At 39.4% G+C, this 13890-nt stretch overlaps 2 protein-coding genes and 1 pseudogene across 2 annotated transcripts; 1 reads left to right on the top strand and 2 right to left on the bottom strand.

Annotated features, from left to right (window-relative positions):
- Positions 1–565: 565 nt before the first annotated feature.
- On the bottom strand, positions 566–3397 carry LOC122063846 (annotated as a pseudogene).
- Positions 3398–3646: 249 nt separating this feature from the next.
- Positions 3647–6102, top strand: LOC122065928 (probable fructokinase-5). The gene is made up of 4 exons (XM_042629757.1): positions 3647–4003; positions 4189–4734; positions 5471–5587; positions 5702–6102. Exons 1-4 carry the CDS (start codon positions 3830–3832, stop codon positions 5828–5830), a joined length of 966 nt encoding a protein of 321 aa, XP_042485691.1. The 5' UTR covers positions 3647–3829; the 3' UTR covers positions 5831–6102.
- Positions 6103–7433: 1331 nt separating this feature from the next.
- On the bottom strand, positions 7434–10859 carry LOC122065936. Its single transcript, XM_042629770.1, has 2 exons — positions 10562–10859; positions 7434–7802 (listed from the first exon to the last, which is right to left on the bottom strand). Exons 1-2 carry the CDS (start codon positions 10804–10806, stop codon positions 7595–7597), a joined length of 453 nt encoding a protein of 150 aa, XP_042485704.1. The 5' UTR covers positions 10807–10859; the 3' UTR covers positions 7434–7594.
- Positions 10860–13890: the final 3031 nt, after the last annotated feature.

The following is a 13890-nucleotide window of genomic DNA, read 5'->3' as shown; positions in this document are numbered from 1 at the left end:
CTAGGAACATGGCTCCTCTTTTTTTTTTTTTTAATTTATGAGGATAGAGAAGTCATTTCATAGGTCCGAGGAGAGAGACAACACAAGGATCTAGCCATTTAGGTACAAAGCCATGCTTCCGGTTTCAGACTAAAAACTTCTTCCATTATTATTATTATTTTATATATTATTTAAGAAAAAGAACCTTATCTTTTTAATATAGAAAACGCCCATATTGACATGGTAGGTGCAAATTGATCGTACTGTCTCCACCCTTGTGTGAGCATGTTCTTACTTGTATTCTTATTGAGTCACATGTTTGACATTTCTTATGCTAGATTAACAAGGTATTTTTATTTTATTTTATTATTATTATTTTTTGCTTTACACTTTTTTCCTATTCATTCATTAGGAAAAAAAAAAAATTTTGTGTAGTCATAATTCGGGGGATCCCAAGCCTAGAGACAAGAGTGTAAAATTATCGGCACATTATGTGACAACATATCTCATCCACAAAGATGCCCCAACATGCACTCTCATTGGCTCCGCATTGATGCGGGAGGCTACACCAATGGGTGGCCATCACTTACCCCAATCATTAAGCAGCCAGCTCAAGTATTTTTTCTCTAAATTGTCATTACATAGCAATATCAGATGGGACTGTTTTCTGGGGAACAATTGAACTCTAAAATAATAATAAAAATGGTAATTTACTATACCATCTCCTAGGAATGCCACAATTATAAGATCAACTCCTCTGTTTCACCAAATTATTCTCAGACCCCCCTATCGTTAGTCACTGTTAAATTAAGGAATATAGTTTATATGCTGATGTCAATAATAATATTTTATTTTAAATATCAAAATACCCTTATTAAATATGGAGCACCTAAAATACCCTTGTAATAAGTTACTATTTCTTTTCCATTTCAAGGCCCCATTCCACCGGATCGTTCAGAGCAGCGGCTACGAACGGTGACACGTAGGACCTTGTGGCAAAACCCCTTTGTGCTTGAATCGCATGTTTCTTCTCTCTTCCATTGATCGGCCGCCTGGTTATAATAATCAGACAACTAAAATAAAAGCTGATTATGCGCAAGACCATAGAGGATTTCCATATGAATGCTCATCAGACAAGATATCGTCGGCCTGTTCTTCAAATTCCTGTAATATGTCGGCGGTGGCGATGGCATGAAGTCGAACCCACCAACTCCACTTCTCTTCCTCATCTCCCTCAATGTCCTAAATATATCTTCAGACATCAAATCCAAGTGTTGCACTCTAGGCCCATCATTATGCTCCAAGTAAGTCTGTATCTGACTTCCTCTTTGTCCCAAACACTGGTTCATTCATTGGCAACAACACCATCTCATCGTTGTTTCCTAGAACAACCGAATTCAATCCACTTTCACTAGTACCCACATCCTCTGTTGTAAACTCTGCAAATTCATGGAACCCCGTGAATTCCTTCACATAAGCCACTGCCTTAGCCAAGTCAATAACGTTACCGACTGTACGATCAAGGCAGCGAATCCCGTAATCAAGAAGTGAGAACGAGAATGATCCCTCAACCTTCTCGAATCAAGGAAGAAAGATTGGATCCTGAGTCCAATGGCTAACGTAGCGGAGGACTACATCGCCGTAGAGTTGGACCTCGGCAATGACAGCAGCACTGCCATCTAGTTCCACCGGAGGAGAAGAAGGTTTTGCTCCGTTGGTGACACTGGCGTTGAAGGCAACAACTGCGTCTTCGACCTCAACGGTGATGGCTCGGATGGCAAGACCGTGGGTGGCGGCGAAGGAGGCAAGAGTGGGATAAGGTGGGGATAGCCGCGGTGTGGATGAGGTTATCAGTGGTTTGAAGAAGAAAATTAACCAGCTTACCATAGAGGATAGCCGTTATGCTTATGCGCAATGATGAAGAACGCCGTTGACGGTGGCGTTGTGCCTCTCTCTCTCTCTCTCCCCGAGTCTCTTTGCGCTTGTTGTCTCAATGAAAAGTGAGAGAATAGGTTGGGGTGAAGAGGAATTAGGTTAAAATGAATTTTAATAATAAGGGTATAACAGTCATTTTATCTTTTGATTTAACAGTGACTGACGGTGGGGAGACTGAAAATAATTTGGTGAAATAGAGGAGATGGTCTTATAATTGTGGCATTTTCCAGGGGGTGACACAGTAAATTTTCCTAATAAAAAAGGCTATCGCAATGGTTTCAAATCTTGTGAGCAATGAGGATCTGACAGTTAGTGGGTCCCAACATACACTCTAGTAGTTGGATCCTCACTGTCGCTCACTTAGAGGATTTTTGCACTACAGCAACTGAGTTGGTAGTAAAAAAAAAATAATAATAATAATTCACCTTTCCCTTTGAGTTTCACAAAATACTTTGGTAAATTTTAATATTTTCAAAAATATATTTTTTTAGATTTTATTTCTTTGGCTATCAACACGGACAACACGGTTGGAACTTACAAGTGACAAGTAGCTAATTATTATCTTGATCCAGAAGAAAAAAAGGGAAATTGATCTAGTCTGAAGGAAAGTGTGAGAAGGTAAGCCAAGCAACAAGAGAGGATTGAGGGAGTAGGGTGAGAATTGGAATCCATCGTCCTCTCCCTCCCCTGCTGTTACGGCCTCCTCACTACGTAATGTCCATTGGCGTTTTAGCAGGAGAGTCAAAATCTTTGAACAAGACCACCACCAAATAAGGAAAACAACTTCTCTCTCGCTCACGCTTCCCTCTCCAACTCCATCGTCCATCATCATCATCATCCACCAATTTCAGTTTCCTCTCTATCGATCGCCAGTCGCCACACACACACGCTATCTATTTTTTTATTTTTATTTTTTTGGTAAAAACACACGCTATCTATTCTATGCATAGAACGTAAGGATATCACTAGGGGTGTCAATTCTTAAATCGAATCGGTAAAACCGGTCGGACCGAATTGATAACAACACGGACCACATCGAACCAAAGCCTTATTGGTTCGGTTCCGTTTCAAGTATTGCAACCCCAAAACCAAACCGAACCGCATCGAAAACCAGATGAACCCAAAACCAAATCGAAACCAGCTCAAAACCCAGATCGAAACCGAAACCAAACCGGTAAGAAACCGAAACACTCCAAAATTCATTAAAAAAAATCAAAATTTGTATAGTTTTATATACATTTGTATGGAAAGTCGAATCCAAACTAGACCAAAAACCAAAACCAACCCGATTACAAAATCGATTTAAGAAACCGAAGACAAACCGAAATCAAACCGCACCGAAACCAAAATCAAACCGAAATCGAAATTTCCTTATTGGTTCGGTTTCGATTTCAACTTTACCACACCAAAATCTACTCAATCTGGATCGAAACCAAGCCGAACCGACCGATTGACACCCTTAGATATCACCATCTAATCCCATCTAATTATAATTACCGGCCAGGAAAAACTCTCTCTCTCTCTCTCTCTCTCTCTCTCTCTCTCTCTCTCTCTATCTGTGGACTCTGGAGTCTAGATCGAATCTCAACCCTCCAAGAATATAAATTAAAAGATAAGGATAGACCAAAAAATATAAGTAATTATGAAATTACAAACATACCCCCAATGGGGGGAAATTCCGAATTCCAAGGTCGTCGCACTGCTTATTTAAGCCTCCATTCCAAATCTCTTTCTTGCATCTTATTATGATTATTTATGCCCTTTCCATCATCATCTTAACAACAACTAGGTAGTGGTTGAAATCCCTTTGCTTGTTTGCATTATTATCTGCTGTTCAATTCATTCTTGTCTTCTAGGCTTAAGTACTCTAGTACTCATAACTCACAACAGATCGAAGAAGCAAAGAGAGAGAGCTATGGCGAGTCCATCCATAGTGTCATTCGGTGAGATGTTGATCGATTTCGTGCCGGACGTCTCCGGTGTCTCTCTGGCGGAGTCGAAAGGTTTCATTAAAGCTCCAGGTGGAGCCCCTGCCAACGTTGCCTGCGCCATTGCCAAGCTCGGTGGTTCCGCTGCTTTCGTTGGCAAGGTCACTATTCTCTCTCTCTCTCTCTCTCTCTCTCTCTCTCTCTCTCTCTCTTTCTTATCACATTTATTATGTATGTATGTATGTATGTATGTATGTATGTAATAAATGTAAATGTACGATGATGATTTTGTTATTTGAAATAATTGGGATGATCTGATCTGAATATCTGATCATCGATCGACCAGGTTGGAGACGACGAATTCGGTCGGATGCTGGCGGATATCGTAAAGAGCAATGGGGTAAACGTAGATGGAGTGTGCTTCGACGCAAACGCAAGGACAGCACTGGCATTCGTGACTCTCAAGAAGAATGGAGAGAGGGAATTCATGTTCTACCGCAACCCCAGTGCCGACATGCTCTTCGTTGAATCGGAGCTGAAGATGGATATGATCAAGCATGCCAAGATCTTCCACTATGGATCCATCAGCTTGATCACTGAGCCTGTCCGCTCCACCCACATGGCCGCCATGAAAGCCGCTAAGGAAGCAGGTGTCTTGCTATCCTACGATCCCAATCTCCGTCTCCCACTCTGGCCCTCTCCTGAGGCTGCCCGTGATGGGATCAAGAGCATCTGGAACCAGGCTGATTTCATCAAGGTCAGCGACGAAGAGGTGGCTTTCCTAACACAGGGTGATCCTAATGAAGACGAAGTCGTCAAGAAACTCTGGTACGATGGCTTGAAGCTCCTCCTCGTCACCTACGGCGACAAAGGCTGCAAATACTTCGCCAAGGTTGGTTTAATGGTTTTCTTTTCTTTTCCTTTTCACTCTCTCTTCCCTACTTTTACCCCTCTCACCCTTGATCTTATCGACAAAATTAATTAATTAATTAATTAATTAACAATAAATAATAGGACTAGATCTAGATGTGAGTATTGGCTATTGAGTAAGTAGTCAGTCAGTCATGTGACACAATCACGAGCCTAGGAATATATATTATATATATATATTTTTTTTTTTTGGTATGAGAGCCTAGGAATATTCGTACCATAGGAGAGGGAGAGAGTATAATAATTACTCCATTTATGTATAATAGTTCATTATTAACACCTTCTTGGTTTATGGAGCTGAAAGTTTTTCCTGTGGGCCCCTTGTAAGGGGTTAGGCCCTAAGGGGCCCTGACTTTGGCTAGACTCTAGAGTCGATTAGGGCATTGACCTCGACGTTGGACCTTGGCTGCCTGCTTTGGTTGCTTGGCATGCCGTCTTCTGTTGGGATGGGCCTCCGGACCTTGGATGGGTGCGTCTAATCGGAAGGGGCTCCTCCCGGACTTCTCCTCTCTACCAAGTTTTGAACCCTTAAATCTCACGCAGATGAATGTTTTGTTTTTACCATTGAGGTGAAAGGGAGTTATAATTTACTGATTTATAATCTTTGTTTCTCCTTAGTATAAATATATGATGATTTTAATATATATATATATATATATATATACTGCAATTGACGACGTTGGGTGGACAATGCACAGGGATTCAAAGGGCATGTAGATGGGTACGCAGTGAAGACCGTTGACACAACAGGAGCTGGTGATGCTTTTGTTGGTGCATTTCTCTTCTCCGTCTCCAAAGATCCTTCGATCTTAGAGGTTACTCCTCTTTCCAAAAAACACTATCCGTTCTTCTCTCGTTTAAATTCCAATTGTTTTCTTCCCCTCATTAATTTTTTTTTTTTTTTTCTTCTATCTTTGGAATGAAAATAGAACGAAGGGAAGCTGAAAGAGGCTCTTAAATTATCAAATGCTTGCGGAGCAATCTGTACAACCCAGAAAGGAGCAATTCCAGCACTGCCAAACATGTCCGCCGCCGTTGCACTCATTGGTGGCAAATGAGAAATATGACATTAATGGACAAAACACATGATATATCTCTCTTCTCTTGTTTTCTTTTTATGCTGCTGCTGCTGTATCGCAATGAGTTCAAAACTCTGCCTGCCACTCTTTTTCTCTCGTTCCATTTTACTTTTTGTATTCTACACCTCTTTCCCAATGATGATATGTTCTTTTATCACCTCCATGGAGAATCAGACAGGTGAAACCAAAGAACAGGGATTTAGAGGTGAACCAAAATTTTGTTTACAAATAAATTTTTTAGTATTTGGTAATTTCTCTTCTTCTTAGTATGGTTACATTAATCATATATGCAACGGATTCATCGAGGTTGAAAATTTCGACATAGCTGATAAATCAGATCAGGTCTCTTATGCTTTAGCCTTTAGGTGGTGGTTGTTCAGTTGTTGGTATATTAATATACAAGTACGCACTATCAATCGACTCGAGCAGTGATGGATTGAAGGCATTTTCACCACTAGGCTACCAATCCCATCGATAAGTAAACACATACACACCAAATACATAGCAGATGAATGAATACATATTATTATTTTCTCTACAAATGCACCAAACCCATTAATGCTAGACTTCTCCACCTGTCGTGAAAATCCTACTACAACTCTCGACTCCATTGCTACTGGATTCATTCAGATACTTTATAGAGAAACAAAGCCAATGAATAAACTCATGTCCTATAGCCTTATCCATTTCATCTCCATCTCAATTAAATTTACCAACTTCAACAAACCAATTACCACCCACTCCAAAATCAGAGGAAGGTGCAGACAAACTTTTCATCTCCATCTCAACTAAATCTACCAACTTCAACAAACCAATTTACCACCCACTTCAAAATCAGAAGTGATTTCAATCAACTACCATATGCTTAAAAATCACAGCCTCATGAAACCATAGGGTTAGCGAAAAGGGATAAACATCATCAACCTAACAACCAATTAGCAAAGAGGCATCGAATTAATTGGGGTGCAGCACAAATGCAGCTCTATGCAAGGACACAACGGCTCCGGAACTGATAGAGATTCAAAGCAATTTTAAAGGCCTCAGTGAATGAGACCACCATGAAAGCTTTGGAACCCGATGCTATCATACTGGAAGAAGGATTGGTACGACTGGAAATTAGTCCACTATAACTATCATTAGTTAGACTTCTGCCAAACAACCTTGGCGAGATCACAAACCACAAACCTGAGCTTCGATATTATATTTCCCTGATTTTCTCAAACAGGAAATACATTTTTGAAAAAGTTCATGAAACATACTCAATAAAAGGCATCCACAACTCAACTGATGGATCTCAAAGGTGTGGTGGTTGTACCCGCCTGATTGTAAATTCTACCCTGTTGTCGGGAAGGAAATCTTTCTCTGAGTTCTTCAAATAAATTCGTTTGGTGGAGTCATTACTCCACCTTTTTCTGACCCCAAAAAAAAACCTCAACCGATTACTTTCCGGCATGTCTAACAGGGAAAGTCCCAAATGGTCATGGGAGTAGGTCAGCCATGGAGAAATATGCATGATAAAATTCTTGAATATATGAATAAAAGATTACTGTTCAGTGAAAATTATAATACTCAGCACATTCACTTGCTCAAAGAAAAGTCTGCAAACCCAAATTTTCATAAGGTCATGTAGTAGTAACTGACACACTTGACATTACAAACTGGTCTTCCATATCATGAGTTCTAGCTGCAGATAGCAGGTCCTAATTACAAGTATTAGAAAGCTAAACACATCTGGGCAGCTCATTAATATTCGAAGTTGTAGTGCTTGTCCACAGCTTCTGATACATCCCATGTGCACTTCATTCCTTTTGGAAACTGAACCAAATCACCAGCCCCAAACTCCACAAAATCCTGGTGCCCATCAGGGTATACCTTCACCTTACCCTTCAAAAGATAACATGTCTCTTTGGCATCATATGTCCATGGAAATTTACTTGGAGGGCATCCCCACCTAATCATCAGATGATAATATCCACTAAGTTGATCCAACAGGGCAGAGAGAGAGAGAGAGAGAGAGAGAGAGAGAGAGAGAGAGAGAGAGGTGGAAGAAGAGAAAGTACAACACAGACACGTGTATAAATATATGTTTGTGCAACAATTTTTTTTTTTTTTTAATATAACAGCCATTAAATCATGGACAATTAAGATTCAAACATAATTCATAAAATCAGGAATGTAATTGAAACTGTTAACAAGATTATTGATTTCACAACTTTGTGGATATTGGATACGATATTTTTCAAAGGCTTAAAACACCTCAAAACAAGGATTAGGAAATGAAAATCAAATGAACAAATGGAAAAGTGGTTAAATTATAATTTAAAGATCACCCAGTAATCTCCGCTAACAGTTTCTATAGCCAAAATCTCAAGATCCAACCAATTTAATGGAGATGAAACAACTTCTGTGCACACACACACACACACACACACAAAAAAATGTTTCAAGCGTCCACTGGTAACTTTAACACTAAACAACATAAATAAGATAGTGGAGGATTGTACATCCATCTCATTGTTTCCTCAACTCAACTCAGCCTTATCCCAACTAAATGGGGTCGCTACATGGATATTCCTTCTCCAATCCACTCACTTTAATTGCTTGCTCCTACGGTTTATATGAACTTTACAAAAATTACAAATAGTCAATTAAATATATGCATGAGATCCCTAAGGCTGGGTAAACCCTCCAAAGTGCAGCGATCAACAATTGACAAATGACCTTCCTATATTCTAATTACTGAAGTTCTTATGAGGATAAAAAACAGCTAACTCACGAGCAAAGATCTACTCTCTATCTTCTCTAGCACTTGTTTTGATCTATTTAGTGATTAAAACTCCCTTCTTTATCTAGAATGAGCAAAGATTTAATTAGTTGTAGAACTCTCTGTCTATGAGATTTCTTAATTTGAAAAATCTTGTGGAAATTACAAAATTGACAATAAAAAGTAATACGGTCAATGTTAGAGATGCTAAAAGAACAAGGGTTGGAGAGAAAACGGGCTGGGGAGAAGCAATGAGAAAAGATATGGATGGCTTTGGATAACAACAAACACAACAACAAGGTCGGCTACGGATCCGAGCAAAGCCAAAAAGAAAAGTAAAAGGAAAGGAAATGAGAGAAGCACATAACAACTCAGAAAAAATCCCACCTAACTAGGGTCGGCTACATGGATCCTAACCCGCCAATCAGCTCTATTCAAGGTAATACCTAGGACAATCCTAAACTGTGCATGTCTTTCCTCACCGCTTCTCCAATGATCATTTTGGGCCTACCCCAAGCTCTTTTAGCTCCTTCAATCTAAGTCCGATCACTCCTCCTTATTGTTGCATCTCAAGGCCTCCGTTGAAAATGACTATACCACCTCAAATGAATTTCTCGGAGCTTATCATGAATCGGGAAACTCATACCAAATGTTAGGAATGTGAACCTTCCAGCAATTTTTGAGGTGCTTGAATCAAGATCCATTACCACTAGAAATGGGACTTACACACAATACCTTGCCCATTGGAAGAACAAGCACAATTCGGAAGATATTTGAATTAGTGAACAAGAAATGAAGACACTTGATCATGACACATGAACAAAGATGACAACTTCAAACTCGAGGATGAGTTCTTTCAAAGTGGGGTAGAATGATGACTTAACGACCATTTAATGCCCAGCCCCTCCTTCCCAAGATGCCCTAACGTCTCTCATCAGCATCTTTCTTATCCCCCCACTCTCTTGATGTCTCTTTATCTTCCCAATACCCCCAGTGTCTCTCTCTCTCCCTGATCTCTTATATCTATTTGTAATTTGTTTTGAAAAGACTTAGTGAATAATGTGTAACTTTTACCATTGATTATACTTTGTAAGCCCATTGTGAGTTTGAGGACTCTAATGGTGAGAGAGTCCCTCAATTAGGTGAGTGAGTCCCCAAGAGAACCTAGAGTTAAGTTGTCCCCTCTAACCTTAAGAGGTCCTCCCTGCCCTTGTTACCTTGTATGTGATTCTTCTTTTTGCAATAGAATTCTCTCTGTTTTCTATCTAATTGTGCAATTTCACTTAAGTTATAATTTTTTTTTTCCCCTTTATCCTCCTTATTTCTTATTTTTTCTATTCAACTTACTCTCAGGTTGGCCTTCTGCAAATGGGAAACTGGTGAATCTAAGCTTCAAAGAACATATCAGTCGCCCATAGCAATGGGCTGGAAGTTCATGTACTTTCAATTCAGGAATAAGGATATGTAGCCACAGATGTGAAGTAATTAGATCTTCAAGTGTAACCCCACAAGAACACCAAACATTCTTCATTCAATAATCTCCAATTCCCTTTATTTTTTTATTATTATTATTATTTGTTTTTGGGCCCAAAACCTACTTAGCTAAACTTGAAGAGTATCAGTCACTTCCGCTCAACTCGTTTTAACATCAGGGAGAGTCCATAGAGATATCAGTTGATAATCAATAAAGGGTGAAGGAGGCTTGTCAACATATTCGAATCAACCAACTCAAATGAACTAAACCAGAACAGAAAGATGCAGTACAATCATAAACATTTCTATTGTGAAGGTAATAGATTCGCTAATACCCCCATTACTCATGCTAAAAAGGTATCAGAAAGCCAGAGGAACAAACCAAAGAAACAGAAACCGGTGAAGGAAAAGCAAAATCGCAAAACCCAAGACATTGCGAACGAAAGCAATAGATAATGTGAAAACAGACGTACTTGGGCCATTGTCCGACTCCGAGCTGGGTGAGCTTTGACTCGGGAGGATTCTGTTCGATCTTTATTCCCATTTTCTCAGTCGCCATTACTTCTGCTCTTATCCCAAAAGAAGAAGGCCTTCTTTTGCTTGGTTTGGAGTAGACCCTTGCAAACGGGGAGGAAATCAGAGAGACAGGGAGGTTGGGTAGAGGGTTTTGGTTGGAAACAGAGACGACTGCTTGATTTATAAACGCCAGACTCGCCATTGGAATATTGGACTCAGTCACAGGCTCACAGCTCCTCGAACGGATTATAATAAAATAATAGATAAAAGGACCGAATGGGTGGTTGTTTTCTTATCTTGTATTAATCTCATCCATTCGTTTGTTGTCCACTTTCAATGGACAAGATCACCTGATGCTTGTAATGATTTGGGGCTGTACACGTAGATCCTTGATCATTAGCTATTTGATCCATGCCTTTTGATGCTAGTCCTCATCAGCTTTTTAGTCCAATCTTGTGTCCAGAAAGTAAATTTTTATGGAAATTTGAGATCTTATATATGTCACTTGTTCAACCAGGCCATTGAAGGACTTGTGAGGTTATATCTGTGGGGTTAGCAAAACCCAAGGCCATTGAAGGGCTTGTGAGGTTATATCTGTTGAGTAGTTAATTTTTATATTTCTTTAGTTTCTGAATTGAATCTAATTAGCGGCTATAATTTATCTTGTTGTGTTTGAAAGCTGTATATTATCTTTTTAATTCATCTTTTCACATATATATATATATATATATATATGTGTGTGTGTGTGTGTGGGAAAAAGAAAAGAATGCTAGCAAGATTTAATGGAATTAGGTATACTAATGGTTTAGTGACCGTTAGATGAAACATAAGCAATCTTATCAGTTAGATGACCATTGTCAAACATAACCTACCCACCACTGTTGCTCAATAATATCTCTTCTTCTACTTTTCCAGCTCTGGCTCTGGCTCCGGCTTCGGCTCTCTGGTCGCTCGACCAACAAGCAACAACCAGAGAGACCTTCAAACAGCGAGCTGCGACCTCGACCAGCTATGGGTTGAGCTAATTGGGCAATCGAGATCCGATTAGCAGGGAGGAACACAATGGATGGAATCCCAGCAGTGGCGCAATAGGTAGATAGAGCTGCAGAAGTGTCTCCGGTGGAAGCGCAACTAACACTAACAACAAGCTGATTCATCTTCCTCAACCGATTCACTGGCTAACCAAAACAGTCATGCCCAGATCCTTGAAACTCCCAATATGGCTAATTCCACAATGCTTAACCCAGAGATCGCTCATGCACAAATGGCGGTTTCGTGGAAGAGAAGGAAAGGTGACGCTTCAACGATTGTTGTTGCTGCTGTTGGAGGATCTGCCTCAACGGCTGTGCCGAGTGATTTGGAGCTCTGGTGCCAAACATCAAACTTTGAGAAAACTTCCCACAATTTTTCGTATGATGGAACGATTCCAAAGAAAGAAAAAAAAGGTCTTTGTCTTCGGTTTTAACGAGATATGGATCGAGACCTCTGTAAAACAGAGCTGCTAAAGTTTTCGACGATCGAAGGAGATGACAGATTCGAAGCAAATCAAGGAAGACATTGAGAGAATTCTAGAGAGAGAATGGGATCTGAGTATTTGGGGGAAAGAGAGAAGAGAGGGGTTGAAATCCTCTGCAATTCCGATCTCGTACAATTCCGTGCAATACCACCTTTAGGTGGTGACACGTGTATTGATACCAATACAATGGTCCAGATCTGCTACAACTAATAAAACATTAAATCAGTGAAGAAGCATTTAAATCAGATCTGGACCATTGCATTGGAATCAATACACGTGTCACCCCCTGAAGGTGGTATTGCACAGAATTGTACGAGATCGGAATTGTAGACGATTTTTTTCCGAGAAGAGAGGGGTATTTGTTGCTTCGATTCGAAAGTGTGATGGCTGCTTACTATTGCTTCGATTTGAAAGTGAGATGGTTGCTTTCCGGCATGGCTGAGGCAACGTTCCGGCGTTGCTTGGATCGTTTAGGGTGGAGATAGAATTAGGGGAGAGATAAGGTGTAGTAGCGGTGGATCGAAGGTTTAGACATCTTCTCTTAATCCAATGGTTATATTTAGGATGAACAAATCCTACGACTAATATCCCACCAGCATTCCTAATTCTATTGTAACCTGCTAGCATTCCTAACCCACTCCTTTATATATATATATATATATATATATATATGTATGCTTGATTTGGTTTTGTTTAATGTATTTTCTGTTGGTTATGTTTCTCTTACTTGAACAGGATGTTATGTCATCAAACATTCTTGAGTTTATGGATGTAGCAGGATTAACTGGATTACAAGTTGCCAGTCAATTGCAGGTATATATCTCTTTGGTTTAGGTATGCATTCAATTTTAATGTCTTCCATTTTGATTTTGATTACAACAAAACACATTATTAAATATTTTTTAGAGTATTTGTTTGTAGAAACACAATTCTAAAACAATATAAAAAAGAATGAGAAAACAAAAGCAATCACACAATGCACATGTACATAGGGGTGCAAATTTTGCCCTGATGGCTCGAACCTGCCCTTGGCCTGCCCTGATCCCGAACAAGTATTGACCCAAAATTTTTGGTCCTGGGGGCTGGCCCAACCCTGATATTTCTAACCCTGAGTCAGGGTCAGGGCGGGTAAGGATTGATATCTTTGGCCCACCCAGCCTGCCCTGAACCTAACCTTGACCCTAATTTTTTACCCTGACTTTTGGCCCTAATTATGGATTGACCCGACCCTGATTTTTGTCCCTGATGTTTGACTTTAGATTCTTTGTTTTCTTAGGATATTCCCCTCTTTGTTTAACATGACATGGGTTTTGAGATCTTCGTATTGTTTGCCTTATTAAGATGATTTCTTTGTTTTATCATGACAAATAATTGAAATTTTAATATTTGCTTTCTTGGGATGATCTCCTCTTTGTTTACCCATAGTAGTTGGAGTTATTTGTATTGTTTGAATGTTAGCCCTCCTCATGAGTCATGACAAGTAATTTGTGATTTTTTTTTATCACCTTTTTATTATGAATATTTTTTATTTTTTAATTATTTCAAATTTTGCAGGGTCAGGATCATTGTTAGCAAATTCGGATTTGGGAATTATTCGGGCGGAGAATTATTCGGAATAATTTGATTGATTAATTTAAGGATTCGGTCAAAAAAGCTTATTGGGTTTTTTTTTTTATTGTTTTTTGTTTTTGTTTTTGTTTTTTTTTTTTTTTAAAACTGTTTAAGTGGACCGAATAATTCGGTTTAATTCGGATTCGGTCCGAATTATTC

The sequence above is a fragment of the Macadamia integrifolia genome, chromosome 2 (assembly GCF_013358625.1).
Source record: "Macadamia integrifolia cultivar HAES 741 chromosome 2, SCU_Mint_v3, whole genome shotgun sequence".
Classification (NCBI taxonomy): Eukaryota; Viridiplantae; Streptophyta; class Magnoliopsida; order Proteales; family Proteaceae; genus Macadamia; species Macadamia integrifolia.
This window is presented reverse-complemented; position numbering and strand designations above follow the sequence as displayed.